We start from the raw sequence: 18,209 nt of genomic DNA, 5'->3' as shown, positions 1-18,209 counted from the left end.
TATAAAAAAAAAATTGAAATTAATAATTACTTAAACACTCCATTAAAAGTCCTTAAATTACACAAAGAGTGTCCATAATATAATAAGAACAGCCATTAATATAACAATTCATTAAAATTAAACACGCCGACAGGCCTAAGCCCAAATTTAAGTGTTTCCCAAGTTGGGATCAAATTCCATACTTTCAAAGCAAGGGATTTTTCATCAACCCCATTGAATACCATTACGTTAGATCAGCTCATCCTCAGGAATGAACATATGTTCTTCTGAGTCACATCCTGTTGAAATCAAGTAGTTTCCTACCATATCTTCGCTGAACTGTAAATGAACACATACATACATATTAGATCAAACAAGGAGTTAAATTATGATACAACTAAAGATATAAGTATTAGATGATGAAAAGTAAAAACTGATCACATGGACCTACTTATGATTACCTCACTATTTGGTCCCAGGCTGTGATCAAAGTCAATTTACCTTGCAAGAGTTGTAACCCCTTGATGACTCAATTGTTCTGTTGCTCCTTGTTCCCTTTGTTTTGCTCTGTCCTTGCGACGTTTTTTGTCATAGTGTTTCCTCTGTGCTTCCTTTTGTCTGCACACTTCCTCAAATGTGGTCATAAACCTAGAAGATCTCACACACCCAAGACCCCTATTGGTAGGTGGATCCTTAATGCCACCTAGAGTTGGCTGTAACAATTCCGCAATTAACTATATTTCCCGCATGACCATCTCCTACAATAACACTCCTACCAACAGAAGAAGGAGCAGCCATAGTAGGACAGAATGCCTTGTTCACACTGTGTGGTGTGCTCTTAGTCATCGTCTTACCAACACTGCTCAATGGAAGACCAGGTTTTATAATCTACTTAACCTTCATCTCTAGCTCTTTGAGCCCTGCAATAACCATGGTCAATGCCTCGTCTTTCTCACTAGCAAGACAGGAAATAGGCTAAAATGCAATCATCATCTTGTCGTAACGAAGTACTTCTGTAGTCTTAGAAATATCATGGTACGTAACCTTCACTCTACTATGCTTACGGTAAATATATTTACGCCACCTATCCAAGATGTACTTCTTAGGCACGTCAGATATCTGTTGCACTTCAAGAGCATTGATGCAATGCCTGCAAAGAATCCCACTACATTCGAACATCTTGCATTCACACTCAACTTCTTTAGTTTTTGCACAATACAAAACCTGGTAAAATATCCACCTGTTTATAGGCTTTTCCTTCTTGTCAAAATCACTATAAACACAAACTATGTCCTTAATTATGTGCTCATAGCACCCCTCTCCAAGCTCTTTATTAATGCTGCTACAATTACAGTACATCAACCTTTTGCACTCTCGTTGTACTTCCACGAATTTTGCATCTGTGTAAACATTCCTAAACGTCTCTTCAATCTTGAAATCTGTCACTAAGCCACGAAGATAAACAGCAGAATTCCCATCTACCAACCTCTCTGTATCCATCCGGTGTTCCATAGCCCTCACATATCTCTCAGTAAAGTCACAAAGACCGGTATTCTTATCGAAAAATTCATCAAAAAAATTATGAATGCTTTCCGACCTCTAGGTGGTCTTCATTCCAACCCCAAACACATGTGCTTCATGGTCGCGGGAATCCACATTTCCCACTCTGAATACAATATAGCCAACCACATGTTACTCTCCAAAGTATGTTGCGCTATGAACTCCTTCCACCTTAATTCAAACTCCTCCATACTTAAACTATCATATATTACATTCTTCAGCTCCTCTTTACACTTGCCTAACTTGCTGCCAAACTTTTCAGTGATATGCTAAAGACACCATCTATGCCTTGTTTGTGGCATAACATCCTTCAATGCTTGCGCATTGCTGCATCTTGATCAGTCAATATAGCCATGGGAGGATTTCCCCCTATATCATCAATGTAGGTTGAAAACACCCACCTAATATAACATATGACAAATAAAGAAAACAAAATAAGTAATGCAAAATTAAACTTATAAACAGAAGTTATTGAAATGAAAAATTATAACATCACCCACTTGAAAGTTTCAGTATTCTCCCGAGATATTAGGGCATAACCAAGCAATGTTGTCTGTCCATGATGGTTTACACCGACAAAATTTGCAAATGGAAAATCATATTTATTCATCAGAAAAGTCGTATCGAAGCACACGACATCACCAAAATCCTCGTAAGCAGCTCTACTTCTAGCATCGACCCATAACACATCCTGTTAGGGGTGTACACCTGTCCAAAACCGGACCGGACCTGGACCGAGCCTGTTTGGACCGGCACCTGAATTAGTGATTTTTGAGGACCGGAGACCGGACCTGAATCAACAGGTCCGGTTCCGGGTCAGACCTGAAAATTCAGGTCCGGTCCGGGTATAGACCTGAACAGACCTGAATTTGTTTTTTTTTCGTTTTTTCTTTATTCAAGCCAAATTTTCTACAAAAAGCAACAACGAACCAAATTTACATCAAAATGGGGTAATTTAATAGGTTCCACACTTCCACTTTCACTATAAGAAAACTGATTATTTGCTTCTCTAGAAAGATAGATTGCTTAAATGGATATGAACAGACATGAACATACAGATTGTTTGCTTCTCTGGAAAGATAGATTGCTTAAATGGATATGAACAGACATGAACATACGGATTGTTTGCTTCTCTGGAAAGATCAAACCTAAACACTAACACGAACACCCCTACGCACAGCCCACCACCAGCCACCACAACCTCCGTTCCTTCTACTACCCACCCCAGCTCACCCCTTAACCACCTTAACCTAGACACCGTAACCCCAACAACCCAGACCCACCGATACCCACCCAGAACCCAGAAAACGAAAAAAATTGAAAAAAAAAACCACCACCGTCCTGGAGTCCACCAAACCCACAACCCAGAAAAACAAAAAAAAAAAACAGAAAAAACCCAGATTTCGGTATTCCACACATAAATCCTAACAAAAAATCGAACGAATAAATCGAAAAAAACAAATTATACATAAAATTGCCAGAAAATCCGAAACAAAAAACAGAAAATTTCGAAAAATAGATCTACAAACTTACATTACAAAATTTATAATTTTACATTACAATTTCATTAAAAAAGATAATTATGTATTTGTATTTGCACGTATATTTTTTTTCAGTTTGTATTTGTAATTTGTGGGTGCGATTTTCTATTTCGGTATTCTAGGAAAAAAAAAGAAAAAAGAAAAAACCTAGAAAAACAAAAAAACAGAAAATTTACAGGGAGGAGAGGCGAGGAGAAAAGGTGAGACTGAGAATCAGAGAAGAGGAGAGGAAGAGAGAGAAAAAATCAGAGAAGAGGCGCTGAAGTATTAGGTTACGGTATTTAGGTTGAGGCTTTTATATTATTATATATATACATATATAATCCGGGTTTTAGGTCCGGACCTGAAAACCCTGGTTTTGGACCTAATCCGGACCGAAACTGGAAACCTTGAATTTCAAGGACCGGGACCGGACTTGAATCTACAAGTTCGGATCAGGTCCGGTCCCAACCGGTCCGGTTCAGGTCGGTTTTCAGGTCCGGACCTGTTTATGTACACCCCTACATCCTGTAGCACCCCATTTGCATCCAATTGTTGCATGTGATAGAAATTCTTGTTGTTCTTCTGCATCATTTGAAAATAATGCATCATCACATTTGCGTCACCATCTTTGAATTTCAGCTTCTTTTGCCTAGCCCGCAAATTATGCAAGTCCATCTTAGTAAATGGCATATTGTATAGGCTATTCCTCTCACTAGCCAACATGTTATGCATTGTTGAGGAACTGATACCAACATTATCACCAAATTCAAGCCTTCGCCTAACATAAGACATTCTCTCCAATTCAGCCATCCTGTACTTTGGAACTAACAATGCTTTAGATGGGGTTGGAATATGGTTAGTATGCTTCAACTCTACTATCTTCAACTCCCATTTACCATTTTCCAACAATCCAGCATACACCTTTGCACCACAACCGCATTTTTTCGACTTCTTTGTTGCTACGGGTTCCCCTTCTAACTCCCTTGAAAGTCTTTTCCCCGCACCCTCTTTCTACTATCTAGTTTACCAAAATAGTCACATTTCCAGGTTGTGGCACGTTTTACCTTAACTCCTTGCACCATCTTATAAGCACTTTGAGCAAGCACCATCCCAAATCCTTCCTGCTTACCATATGCATTATAAAAAACATCAGCTTCTTGCCATGTTTCAAAAATCATTCCCACCTTAGGAGGATCCACCCTAACACGTCCATGTTCACCATGGACACATCACCCTTCTCCTCTTGCTCATCTGGAGTGCAATATCCTCCACTATCATCACTCCCCTCTGCATGAAGCTCAACAATTTGTTGATTATACTGCAACATTTCTACATCATCCTAGAACTCCCCTTCCTCACCAAACAAATACAATACTTCATCTGCCATTTACACCTACACCATGCAGATTACAAATCCAAATATTTTGCCATTAACTAACTCAACGACTTATGGGGTAAAGGCAATCAAACAATAACCATTCATACAATCAGACAATACTATGTAACCAACATAAGCTAGCCACAAATCTTATCAAACAAAAATTTCTTGTTATAGCTTCCCCAACGTTATAGACTGTAATTACTACCTATATTTTGATTTCAGCATTGACTTTAATAATTCGTGTTACAATGTATCAACAGTGGAAGTACAGATGATAATAGGTTCCATCTTTTCAAAGCTCATCAGCAGTCTCCCACCTTTCTAGCAGACCACATAGATCATAGTCATAACCATAAACTAACAAACACACATAAATTTAATTCAATTAACATTAACTCCATATTTGTGTTTACAGTGTACTAGCAGACCAAATCATCCCACCCAAAACACGAAATTAAATTAAACAAACCCTAAAATCGCGCACCCATCTGAGCATTCCCTAATTTAATTACTTAATTAACATGAAACCTATAATCGCAGTTGAGTATTTAAGATAGGTACAATACCTGCAGGGATGAGAGAATAGGGAAGAACACAGCTCAACTCAATTACAATTACCACATTCAATTCAATTACCCAGATTCCGCATTCAATTTAATAATGGCCTCGCATCAACCACAACAACACAGATACAATTTTTAGGATGAGATTTTGGGTTGAGAGGAGATGAGAAATTCTTTCCAAGAGGAGGAGAAATGGGGCAATTTAGGGCAGCATGGATTACAACAGAAGAGGGAAGACAAATTGAGAAATGAACATAATTCAATTCAATAACGGCCTCAATAACGGGTAACTGTTTCGCAACGGGAAATATAAACCCGTGTATTTTGTATATATACTACAATACATGTATTTCTGCTAAATCTATAACATTCGGGACCCACAAATTCATATCTTTATTCACTAAACCGTGTGTTGTGCATAGCACGATGCAGGGCTAAGAGTTAGCCTCCCTTTCCTTTCTTTACTAATGTCGTACCAATCAATAGATTCCTCTCAATTCTCTTCCTTTACTAATATCAAACCAAACATTGGATGATATACCTTCTTTCCTTTTCCTTCTATTCCTTTCTTTTAGCAATATTGAACCAAACAATGCCTAAAAAGTCAACATCAGCAAAATAATTAGCAGCACTAATTAGCAGTTTATACTGTCGCCACTCGATCAGCATTTCAAAAAAAAAAAAAAAAAAAAAAAAAAACCGACACATTCGAGCTGCCTCGCTGCACTCCTCTCTCTCCCTCCTCCATTGAAGCGCACTTGAATTCTCCATTGAAGCGGATTGTGAGCTTCCTCTCCTCCATTGAAGCAGCTTCTGAGGTAACATTTTTTTTAAAAAAAATTTAATCATTGAATATCAATTTCAACTGTTGATCGTTAATTTAATTGTCATTATGGTCATTTTAGGGTTCTTTTAAGTTGGATTGTTGAATTATTGGTGTTAAATACTATACGAATTTGCTATTCATATTTTATAGCGAGAAGAATTTAATATGATAATTGAGTCCAATTTTGTTGCTAATATGTTGCAAAACCCTTGATTGTTAGTAGGACAGAAGTATGAAATTGGAAGGTTCCTCCGATGAGCCTGAGAATGCAGAGAAGCAACAACTGAAGAATGGTAAAAATGATAAAGCTGGAAGAGGAAAAGTGAAGAAGGGACTAGGATGGATAGAATGGTTTAAAGGGTGGTATGATGTGATTTTTGAGATGCTATTTCAGCGTATTTCAGCTAGTCATCTTCAAAATCCAATGCCTTTGCCTCCCATTGAAAATCTTACTTGCATTGTTACCGGATCCACTAGTGGCATCGGTCGGGAAATCGCCAGGTTTCTTTTCTTTATTTCCTTATTATGTGATTTTCTTTCCAATTACGATTTCAATTGTTGTAAGTTTGGGTTTTGGAGATTTGGGTGTGATTTTAATTCGGTTTTTTGAAGTGAAATTTATGCTGTATTTGGTGCTGTTTTATGCTGTATGGTATAAAATTAAGTCCTTAATTTCTTACTGATGGCTACTAGGTGCTGTTTTATGTTGTATGTCATAAAATTAAGTCCTTTGTTCGCAATAATGATGGCTACTATGGTTGTACTTGTTGACTTGTGGTTATTGCATACTCACATTGATTTAAGCAAGACCTGGATATCTACTATGCTTCAACTGTTGGCTTTTTTGCGGTTATTCACCAGGTTTCTAGGTGTATATCCTTGGGAAGATGAGCTAGTTCTACGAACTAGACATCAAATATATTACTCTTTGCTGTGCATAATTTCAAAACATAGTACTTCCACTTCAGTAAGTACATAAGAAAGTTGCAATGTGGTAGGATTATGTATAAGGTTGCTTTTCTTGTTGTAAGGAAGAAAACCTGTTCTCTAAGACAATGAGGTATATATGTTATGACTAATTCACTATTTGAGTCCCCTAGTCCTACGCTATAAGTAATATCCTTTTGTTTCAATTGTATGCAACATATTTGTGGTAAGATGACATGGATGGAAGGTGTTAGAAATATGCCTTGAATCTGTTTTTGGGTCTTGGAGTAGTGAGCGGTAGCTCGCTAGGTAGCTCAGTAGTTCGTTGGCAAGGTTAAAGGTTGCGATGAAAAGTGGAGCTATAGCTCCTAGGCGAGCTGATGTATTTAGGTGCGGTAATGGACAGGGGAATTCAGGGAGAAAATCCAGGAAACCGTCTTCTAGGGGTCCAAAACCTAGTGATGTCTGTAATTACTGTAAGGAGAAGGGGCATTGGAAATCTGAATGTACCAAGAAGATGAGACAATAGGAAAATTATGAGTCTGTAGATATTGCAGATGGAGACACCCGTTATATCCTGCTTGCTGATGAACATGCGCATCACTCTGATGTGTGGGTTTTGGATTCGGGGGCGTCTTATCATATAAGTTCATGTAAGGAGTGCTTTACGAACAACAAGTAAGTTGATGGAAGTGTTACTATGGCTAACAACGAAGTCTACAAAACAGTTGGTATAGGGTCCATCAGAGTATGTTGAACAATGTCAGGCATGTTCCACAAGTCACGAGGAATCTGATTTCGCTTAGTATTCTTAATAGAAAAGGATTCAGCTTCAAAAGTGAAGGTGGAGGGTTGTATGTCTACAAAGGTTCAAAGGTAGTTCTAAAGGGTGTTAAACCGGAGACATTGTATGTGTTGCAAGGGTCTACGTTATCTGGTTCCGAGTCTTTTGTGGTAGTGTTGTGAAACAGGTGGAGCTTAAAGTCACTCTAGGTGGGGGTGATGATCGACATCCGGGAAAGATCAACACTTAAAGTCTAAGTCTGAATTTGAAGCACCACAGTCTTCACCGTTGAAATCGGGTCATCCTAGTTTTGGCTCTTGGTCGGCATGTACGCTTTGGGAACTCTCCCTAAAGGCATGGTTGGGAAGACAAGGTGGCTTTTGCACTATCTGTTGGAGAGGTGGATATATCTGAGTCGTCCAAGAGAGGTATTGCTTGCATTAGCAAGCCGTCTGTTCGAATCTGGTTCCGCAGAGTAAGTCTCAAGGTTGCTTGGACTTACAAACTATTCAAAGCTGGGCTAATCTGGTGCCCGATGGGGCAAGTTTGCTCGACGGGGTAAGTCTCCTCGACGGAGTAAATCAGGTGCCTAGCTGAGGCAAATCTGAGCAAGGAGAGTTTGTTTCTGGTTATCGTTATATCCGTCTGTTTATATCTGGCGTTGTGTTCGATGCATTTGGTACACTGGCGTTGTGATCAATGTGTGTGGTACATCAGTTTTATTGTGAGGGGATTCAAGTCAAGGCGGAGATTTGTTAGAAATATGCCTTAAATCTGTTTTCGGGTCTTGGAGTAGCTCACGAGGTACCTTAGTAATTCTTTGGCAAGGTTGAAGGTTGCGACGAAAAGTGGAGCTATAGCTCCTAGGCGAGCGAGCTATAGCTCACGGAGGTATTTAGGTACGACTGGATCGAGCGAGAGCGAGCTCACTCAACATCGAGCGAGGCGCTCGGTCGCACGCAACATTGGGAGTCGCGTGCGGCCGCGCGGCGTTTAATGCTGAGGCGGTTAGCGGTTTTTTTGTGCGTCTATCTATCTTATTCCGGAGTGCTATATATACCCCCTAGGGTTATTTGTAGCCGTATGATTGTGTTACCGAGTGATTATTCAGAAATCCGAGAGTTTCTCATCTCTGAGAGAGAGAACATTAGAAATCCTCAATCTGTTTTCTGTGATTGGTCTCAAATCTGTTATGAATCTGTATTCTGTTTTCCCCAAGATCAATAAAACTATTACTCTCGCCTGACCGTGGACGTATCCAACACATTGTTGATGAACCACGTAAATCTGTGTGTGTTTTTCTTGTCAATTTTACATTCAATATTTGTTCTTTCTTGCCCCCGTTATAACAGAAGGGAAATGGCAATGAAGAGTTAAGTGATGGAGGAGGTGAGATTGTGGAAATCTTCTATTAATGGTGATATTTGGTGTTAGATAGTCATCCATATTGGATTTGTTTGATTCTAGACAGTATTTTAAATATCTGTTCTTTTACTAAATGAATGAGTTAATAAATGAGCTATAAATCACTTTCTTACCCCTTGTTATGTGATTGTTTTGTTAAAATTATATAGGCAACTGGCAGAGGCTGGTGCACATGTTGTCATGGCTGTAAGGAATCCTAAAGCTGCTCATGAGCTGATCCAAAAATGGCAAATTGATTGGTCTGGGAAAGGCCTTCCTCTAAATATTGAGGTACCAAGAACCTGTCGGATTTGTCTTAGATGTTTCTTGTTTCTGTTACCTCATTTATTTAATTAAACAGAGTTGGCGACCCATTTTGTTGCGAGACATTGCAAAGTGTAATTCTTTCTCATAGATTTCCTTATTTAAAAAAGAAAATATATTTTTTTTGTTGCTGAATATGTGTTAAATTAATATATTGATCCTTATCATGTACGGTGATCTGGGTTTTAACTTATAAGTAACAATAGCACATGCCTTTTTTATTTATTTATTTATTTATTTTTTATTTTTTTTTTCCCTATGAACGGGGAAGAAAAACCATAGGAGTCTCAATATACATCCAACACTACTTTGTTCCTGAAAGATTATCTTTTTAATCTTTCCTCTGTAGGTTATGGAACTTGATTTGCTGTCTTTGGACTCTGTTGCACAATTTGCAGAAGCATGGAATGCACGATCAGGACCTTTACATGTACTAATAAACAACGCTGGAATATTCTCCATTGGAGGTTTGTTTCCTCATTATATCCTTTCCATTGAGATTTGTCATGCTTTTTTCTATAATTTTGTTCATCAACTTGCTTTTCTGCATCTTTTTCCGTGTATTTTTTCGAGGAAAGCAACCTTCTTGTATATGGAGAACTTTTCGTATGGTTGGATCACCATTCTCTTTTGTCTTAAATTACTTCTGCAATTTCCTTCTGTACGGAGAACTTTTCTTATGGTTGGATCACCATTCTCATTTTTCTTGTATTACTTCCATTACCCCAAATAATTTTTTTGCACTTTCCTTCTCATGTATCCTTAATTAGTTTTTACACTTTACTTTTGGAAATGTCTCACTTTTAATATAATAAATCTCACTCCTACCATTAAAAGTTAAGGTCCCACACTCTCACATTTAATAAAAGAAATCCTAGTATCTTCCATCATATTTACTTTTCAATAAAAAAAAAGCCCAAATATCTCCTATCACATCTTATAAATAAAATAATAATTTTATTTTTCACTAGTGTAGTTAGAGCGCATATAACATAGATGGGATTATATGGGTATTGTTTCTGAGAAGAAGCACTCAAACAATGTGGCTGGGGTACCTCATCTAGGGGGTCGAACCAAGTCCTACTAAAGAGAAGAGTGAGCTACCTCGGGGGTGTTATGAGAAACCCTCTTTGACACTGAAATGGTCTGTAGAGAGAGAGAGAGAATCCGATTCTTCAGTTTTTGATATCTGAATATGATGTGACAATTGATTATGCATAGGAAACTGTGGGGGTATTTCCCATAATAATTGGTAACTGTAGGGTATGGAATCAAGTGGAGTAGGCCTTTAAATGGGCTCCGTCAGTTTTGAGATATAGCCAGAGATTTTTAGCAAGAGTATATTAGTAATTTTCTTGAATAGGCGGGTCCCACCACTCCATCAGCAAGGGAACCCAAACAGGTACCATGCCCCTAGACTTTAATTAACTTAACCAGTTGGCGATTTGGCAGCCACTAATTAATCAATCAAAGCCTTAATCTAAAATAATAATTTATCATCAAACAACTTATCAGCTAAAATATTTTGACTTTGATAAGTGTGAAGACTAACTTGGTAAGGTTAATACAATTCTTCTATAACTTAACCAGTTGGCGATTTGGCAGCCACTAATTAATCAATCAAAGCCTTAATCTAAAATAATAATTTATCATCAAACAACTTATCAGCTAAAATATTTTGACTTTGATAAGTGTGAAGACTAACTTGGTAAGGTTAATACAATTCTTCTATAATGAAAAAGTGGAATCGCTTGAGATGTGTGTTGTGGCAGAGGAAGGCATCCTCGCGTTACAACGAATGAATATTATGTAAGGTTGCCCACTGAAAACACCTTGTTCACTCAAGTCCAAAGTAACACTAAAGATCACTTTATTCTAAATCATTCTTGTAGTTAGTGCTTGTCATGTGAGAAGTCTGGAGTTCCACCCCATCTAAAGACATCCAACCTGGCTCTACTTTCCAGTGTTTTCAGTGTATTTTCCCTTTGGCTGTGACATTTTTTTTTCTTTTTAATTTTTTTATTTGCTTTTCGAGCTCCAGTTCAAGGAACTTGAAAAGCCTATAGGGAGCATTGGCCCAGTGCAGTCTGCCTTTTTTGAACTCAACTGTTAAACAAAGGCTACAAAGCCCTTGATTTTCTGGACAACTCCATTATTCACTGAGAACTTGTGAGAGATTTTTCTATATTCTCCAGCACAAGGAACCATTACACAATACATATATGTTCGTTTCAGCCACAACTGCAGGAGGTTTACTAGCCTACAGTCACTGGACACCACTATACCAAAGCGGCTTTCAGTAAATAATGAATCAAGGGGTTCCTTTAGAACACGAAATTGTTAAAGAAGAAAAAAGAGATATATTAAAGGACATGTAACTGATGTAAGTGCTTATTTGAGTAATGGGCTAGAAGAAAAAAAGTTTGACTGGCAGTTCTCTTTGTTTCACCAATGAACAGAATTTTTATATGGCTTTGACATTGCCACTACAAAATAGAATTGCTTGAGCGTAGTAATGGAAGCTGCTATTGCTATACTATTATTTATTGCTTGTTTTTCAAGACAAGATGCTATATGAGATGATTATTAATAATGCTCATAATTGTGGGATAATGTGATTTGTTTTGCCTATTAAGTCATTAGCTTTGGGTGTCCTTTATAACTTATTTGCCACTACATATATAGAATTGCTTGAGGGTACTAATGGAAGCTGCTATTGCTATACTATTACTAATTGCTTGTTTTTCAAGAAAAGATGCCAAATGAGAAGAATATCAATTTTGCTCATGATTGTGGGATAATGTGATTTTTTTTGCCTATCAAGTCATTAATTTTGGGCGTCCTTTATAACTTATTTGCCTCTGACTTCTTTTTGAATTCATTTTGATTGTATTTCTGTACTTGATGCTTTAAATCACGTCAGTTCAGTTCATTCTTCTGTTTATGGGGAATATTTTTTGTTGATACAGAGCCACAAAAATTTTCAAAGGATGGTAATGAAGAACACATGCAAGTGAATCACTTGGCCCCAGCAATGCTATCGGTGCTGCTTTTGCCTTCCCTTATTAGAGGCTCTCCAAGTCGCATAATCAATGTGAATTCCGTGGTAAGTTTTATGGATATCTTGGATACTTTGGGTCTGGATAATCAGTATATACTAGGCTATGTTTGATTGTTGGATTTACCCTGAGTCCATCAGACAATAATTGCGGATAAAAAATTAGAACATGATTGCATAGTGCATCTTCTGGAACTACACATGATTGACTGCACCTTTGGTCTTGAAATTAGTTTAGAGATGAATTATATTGAAATTTAATAAGATGCCTCAATTTCTATGCTTTTGATATTCTATAAAGTGATACTGTCTCCGTCCCACAAAGGCACAAAGAACTTCCCTTCCAAAAAAAAGGCACAAAGAACTTTCCATTTCTCCTTTGAATTGGATCCACATGATTTGATAATGTTTTCCAATTCCTCCTCATCTCTACTCCCTTATAGCATTATGGTCCCACTTTCTCTCACCTCAATTGAAAAACCGTAAAGAATACCCACTACCTAATTTCTTAACCACTAATTGGTCCATTATGCAGAGTGTTATTGAATCAGTTCATTACTCAGTAGTTGGTCCAATTACACTAAACACATAGGCTTCTGGGAATATTTGTCATGCATGTTGTCATATTTTTTGTTATTATAGTAGGAAAACATGCTTTAATAGAGATGGGCATTTTAAATTGGAGATGAGAATTGTAGTTTTGGTAAGTTTACTTTTTTTAGGCAACTAATTAAGGGCCTATTCTAGTTATCTCATTCACTTAAGATAAGTTCAGGAAAATTTTCTAATAAGGGTTGATAAGGGCCACCCAAGTTCAAATTCCAACTTAAATAAGTTCTGATAAGGTCTAATAAGTTCAGGAGTTCAGATAAGTTTAATTAAGATAAGATAAATTTAGATAAGTGAAAATTAGGTGAATAAACACACCCTAAATCTTTCCTTGGCCATCTGTAATCATATTAATTGAGTAGTCTCATTGAGGATTTTATGACCCATGGACCTGTGTTTCACCTGTTGGAGCTGCTATCCTCATAAGTTTTGCTGGAGAGGTGTACGAGTGCTTTCCCCGACTTATGTTTTGCAATTTGTTCTTGTAGATGCATTCTATTGGTTTTGTTGATCCTGAAGATTTGAATGTTGTTACCGGAAAGAGAAAATTTACAAGTTTGGTGGGATACTCAAGCAGCAAACTTGCTCAGGTTTACTTAAACTCTTATTTGCATTTACTTTTTTTTTATTTTTTTATTTCTTGAGTCGGCAGTGATCATATTTGCTGTTGATATTCACCTTTTGTCATATTGTTGACAATGTTGGAGACAATTTCATGTTCAGGCATCAGTGAGGTTTCGGTCTTGTTGCTTATTTATTCATTTTCATCGCTGTAGACAAAAAGTTGATAGTTGACATTATTCTGACAAATGTTAGTCATAAAACTAACCATGGCTTTGCCTTAATATAACAACTGACACTACTGATAAAGTAGAAGCTTTTGAGAGGATTGGTCTCCCCTAAAAAGCAAAACTACTAAAATAAACTCTCATTAATATTCATCTTACCCTTCTTTCTCACTACTCCTATAGAGGTGGCAATCAAGTTATTCGGTTCGGAACAATTCAGGTCGGCTAATTATGAGGTTAGACTCGTTGGGCAGATTTTGTGTTCGGGTTTAAGTTTAGGTCAGTTCAGATCATTTTTTGCTCTATTACAATAAGCTTATATTAATAAATTAATCATTATTAGGTACATTGATTATTGGGTCAGGTCGGGTATGGGCCAGGGAGAAATAATGATTCTGGGTAGACAACTCGGGTCGGGTATTTTGGTTCAAGTAGTCGGGTATGGATCAGTTTTGCCTACTGTATTCTCCTATATCTTAGACAATTATGATTTTCTTTTCACTGATTAATTTCTAACAAATTCTCAGCTTATTCCTCAAATTATGTCTAACAAAATTATAAAACTTGTACAAGATGTTGATAGAAGATTATGTGTTTTGGTCAACAATTTTTTAGCAGGGTGAAGAAAATTGAGAGCTTAAACTCTAAAATCCCTATGTAATCCTCATATGTTAGGTTTGTGATATTATTGCTCTTTGTTGCACCTGTTTCTTTTATTTGCACTCTGGTGGAGATTTAATTCGAGGTTCAATTAGTTGGCCTGAGGCTTAATAGGAAAAACGTGTAAGCTAAGGTAATTGGATTTCTATATTGAGCATTTTGAAATAATATTTCATGCATGTGTATTACAATTATTTGCTACTCAAGGGCTCAGTTTTGTGTCTTTCAGATCATGTTTAGCAGTATCTTTCAGAAACGGTTACCAGCAGAGTCTGGCATTAATGTTGTTTGTGTCTCGCCAGGCATTGTTCATACCAATGTTGTAAGCACATGAACTCAACTCTTTGCTCAGCTTGACCCTGTGTTTGCTTATTTTTGTCACTCTTCAAACAAAGAAAGGGAGTGTAAGTCGCTGATTTCTTGCAGGCAAGAGATCTTTCCAAAGTTGTTCAAGCTGCTTACCATCTGATACCATACTTCATTTTTAGTCCTGAAGAAGGTTGGCCGTCATACTTTTTACTTGTATTTTCTGTTGAGCTTGTCCTTTTGCAAGTAACATTGTTGTGTCACCAACCTTGCATGCTGAAATATGGCTGCATGATACATGTATGTCCTTAACAGCCTGTTTGGTCAGGGGTAATAAATGGTGGTGCTGGGAATAATATTTGATATTGATTTGTAAGTAAAATCAATGACCTTGGTAAATTGGTAATGCTAGTTCACCCTTTTCTTCTTCCCAAAATACCACCAAATTTATGGAAAATAAATAAATAAATAAATTGTTGGGAATGAGATTGCAAAACTATGAAATAAATAAATAAATAAACTATGGAATGAGATTGCAAAAGCCCCCAACTCCTTTTTCAACAATCAATAAAAAAGAGTTGAATCCCATTTGAATTCATACAAATCAAATCGAGTAGTCTAGTAGCTATTCCGATTTCATCGAAGCGGAAGAATCAAAGAATTTTTCGATCCGATCAAAAAAAGTTTTGATCGAAAGACGAAAAGAAAGAGAATCGAATAATCATTCTATGATGGAAATAGAATAGCTGGGAAATTTAAGAAATTTGTTGGTGAGCACTTTAAAACTAGACGGAAATTTTCTAATTTTTTTTAGGATGCTACCTTGTCAAGTTACACTCAAATTTATTCAAATTACTGTTAAGAATAACCAGCTATAAAACGGGCCAGATAGATATTAAAATAGTATGAATATCACCAAGCTGCTCTACAAGAATATACGGAGTTTTATCTTGGGGAATTATATATGTTACCCTTTTAACTCTTGACAATTCTATCTTGTGAAACAATATTTAAGTCTTTCTTTTCTAGCTAACAGATTAGTATATTACTCTAATTTTGAATACCTGATCCGCTGTCCTATAGTGAATTCAGCTGTTAGTTTTACTGTTAAGTGCTTACATGATATGGTTTTAAATAGTTTTATGTTATATAAATCCATCTCTACCACCCATCAAGACTCTACCTCTGTCAGGACATCACTGTCACTAAGTCATTTGTCTGTTCTTCTCTTCCCCATCACCAACCAGCACCAGCTGTCAATGGCGTCTGAGAACTTTAAGAGCTTCTGGTACCCCCCTCCCCCTCCTCGCCTCTTCTCTCTCAAGGGAATTTTCTGCTCCTGCATTCTTTCCTTCAGAATCTGTACTTGCTGGCATTTCGTTGTCGTCTCCTGGCTCTTGCTATGAGATTGTAATTCGAAACTGTGTTGTGAAGCAGGCTGCTTGGGCTTACTATCTGCTGTTTCATCTTGTATATCTTTTTCCTCTTCACTGCTCCCTCATCTATTCCTCTCTCTCTCTCTCTCTCTCTCTTCTCCAGTGGAGTTCTTCCTTCATTCTCTCCTTCAGAATCCATACTTACTCAGGCTATGAGATTGTGATCAATACTATTTTGTCATTTGTGAAGCAGGCTGCTTACTTTCTGCTGTTTCGCCCTCTATTTCCTCTTCCTCCCACTGCCTCTGGTTCCTTTCCAGCGATTTTCTCCTACTTATTTTCACTTTTTCGGCAAGTCATTGCAGATACTGTGACACTTATCCATGGTTGGTTGGTTGAACTTCAAATTGTTAAGAACAATTAATAATAAAGGGTATCATCAACCTTGACAAATTGAGTAGTTTTTAGAGTAGTGTAGTGATTTCTTGTTTTTTTTTTTTTTGATTTCTTGATCTCACTATTATTCTTATCTTTTGTATCTGTATTTTAAATTTATAGTCCATTGTAATCTAGCTCAAGTTCTTTGACTGTAAGCTTCATTAGTATGTACTAATATATGAAGACAAATTTGATGTGAAAAGAAATTTGCTTCTGACAATGCCAGAGGACTTCTGAAAAACTTGTTTTTGTCTGATAACTTCTGAGAAACCTAATTGTTTCTCATAAAATATTTTTTTAACAAAAAATACTGGCATCTGAAAATTAAATTGTACTCTCACAATTGCAGGTTCTAGAAGTACCCTTTTTGCTGCAACTGATCCTCAGATTCCAGAATACTGTGAGCTGTTAAAGGCAGATGAATGGCCTACTTGTGCTTTCATTTCCCAGGATTGTCGCCCCTCAAATCCTTCAGAAGAGGCACACAACATTGGAACTTCAACCAGGGTTTGGGAGAAGAGTCTAGAGATGATTGGTCTTCCTTCAGATGCTGTTGAGAAGCTGATAGAAGGAGAGGAAGTCACATGTCGCTATGGTCGTCAACAGGAGTAGGTTTTTCCTGCAAAAACAAATCGAAAGGACAGCTTGGTCTTAGTATTGGTATTGGTACTTAGATACTTATGGCCTTATGAGCATAGCTGATCAACACGGCGTTGTGTTACGAGCAGAGATGAGTTTTTGTCGTCTTGTCAGTATTGGGTAATGAAAGTGAATTTTAACACTTAATACAGTATTATCAGTCAGAAGATTGTATTGTGAAAAGTCAAGGATCGGCCTATAATGTGATGGAAGTTGAGTGAGCTTCAAGTTGTGTATCGTTTGCAATTCACTTTTTAAGGGGCATCATGGAGTCACTTTTTCATGACTAAATATTTTTTTGCTGTCAGATACTGGTGATTAATGGAAAATGTTTTGTTGGTTGTAACTTACGTAGTATAAGGATCCCTGGTCCTCACATTGTAATTGGCTAGTTGTGAATATACTATATATTAATGATTCCTAGATTGATGGTTCTTGCTTTAAAAAATAGGTAGAAGTTATATTGAATATTGATCCTCCAAACCACTAATTAAAAAGGTTTTTTTTGATAATTACAATGGTAATATAAATCTACAAACCACATATCTTTAACTATCAAAACAATACTATTTGGCATTCTCGGCACAATTCATACTACAAATGCTTCAACCTTGATGGCGTGGTGCAATTCACATATGTTCAGATTGTAGAGTTGATGATAAAACTTAAACCTATATGCGTCTATATTACCTTCCCAATTATAAGAAACTTGAACATTGAGAACCAAAAACCCAGAAAATTAGAACGAACGCCTAAATATTTTGGATCTTCCTCGGGGGATAAAAAATATCAGGCGTTTTCGGCCTAGCATTTCGAATTTCCTAGGAGTTTCTCATAGCCAGAAATTTACTTGCTTGCTGGCAGCGACTCCTTTGCCTTACGGTTACCCGACATCCTCCATCGAATCCTCGTACATCATGGGCGGTGGTAGTTACTTTGGTGGAGAGAGAGAGAGGAGTCAAAGTTACTTGGTGGTGGTGACTTTGGTAGAGAGAGGAGTCAAAGTTTGTGAAGTGAATGAAAACTCGTTGAAAGACCAATTTAATTGAGGGTAAAGAAGATCG

General features: G+C 37.2%; 2 protein-coding genes across 3 annotated transcripts; one reads left to right on the top strand and one right to left on the bottom strand.

Annotated features, from left to right (window-relative positions):
* Nucleotides 1-954: 954 nt before the first annotated feature.
* On the bottom strand, nucleotides 955-1,491 carry LOC110696675 (protein FAR1-RELATED SEQUENCE 7-like). The gene has a single exon (XM_021874029.1). It carries the CDS (start codon nucleotides 1,489-1,491, stop codon nucleotides 955-957), a length of 537 nt encoding a protein of 178 aa, XP_021729721.1.
* A 4,039-nt stretch (nucleotides 1,492-5,530) lies between these two features.
* Nucleotides 5,531-17,570, top strand: LOC110696547 (retinol dehydrogenase 11-like). 2 transcript variants are annotated; one of them, XM_021873873.1, is made up of 9 exons: nucleotides 5,531-5,824; nucleotides 6,056-6,333; nucleotides 9,118-9,238; nucleotides 9,621-9,738; nucleotides 12,241-12,377; nucleotides 13,427-13,528; nucleotides 14,616-14,708; nucleotides 14,813-14,885; nucleotides 16,856-17,570. In XM_021873873.1, exons 2-9 carry the CDS (start codon nucleotides 6,065-6,067, stop codon nucleotides 17,116-17,118), a joined length of 1,176 nt encoding a protein of 391 aa, XP_021729565.1. In that variant the 5' UTR covers nucleotides 5,531-5,824; nucleotides 6,056-6,064; the 3' UTR covers nucleotides 17,119-17,570. The 2 variants fall into 2 exon arrangements, with proteins under 2 accessions (XP_021729565.1, XP_021729564.1); XM_021873872.1 differs by having other exon boundaries at nucleotides 5,532-5,824; nucleotides 6,053-6,333.
* The last annotated feature ends 639 nt before the right edge of the window (nucleotides 17,571-18,209 follow it).

The sequence above is a fragment of the Chenopodium quinoa genome, unplaced genomic scaffold (genome assembly GCF_001683475.1).
Source record: "Chenopodium quinoa cultivar QQ74 unplaced genomic scaffold, ASM168347v1, whole genome shotgun sequence".
NCBI classification, from domain to species: Eukaryota; Viridiplantae; Streptophyta; class Magnoliopsida; order Caryophyllales; family Amaranthaceae; genus Chenopodium; species Chenopodium quinoa.
The sequence above is the reverse complement of the archived record's forward strand: the minus strand, read 5'-3'. Positions and strand labels throughout refer to the sequence as shown.

Bases quoted from the DNA above. Each gene is read 5' to 3' on its own strand.
- LOC110696675 (XM_021874029.1), bottom strand. From the start codon at position 1,491: ATGGAACACCGGATGGATACAGAGAGGTTGGTAGATGGGAATTCTGCT.
- LOC110696547 (XM_021873873.1), top strand. From the start codon at position 6,065: ATGAAATTGGAAGGTTCCTCCGATGAGCCTGAGAATGCAGAGAAGCAA. The intron at 12,378-13,426 runs GTAAGTTTTATG...TTGTTCTTGTAG, and splicing joins TAATCAATGTGAATTCCGTG to ATGCATTCTATTGGTTTTGT. The intron at 14,886-16,855 runs GTTGGCCGTCAT...TCACAATTGCAG, and splicing joins CATTTTTAGTCCTGAAGAAG to GTTCTAGAAGTACCCTTTTT.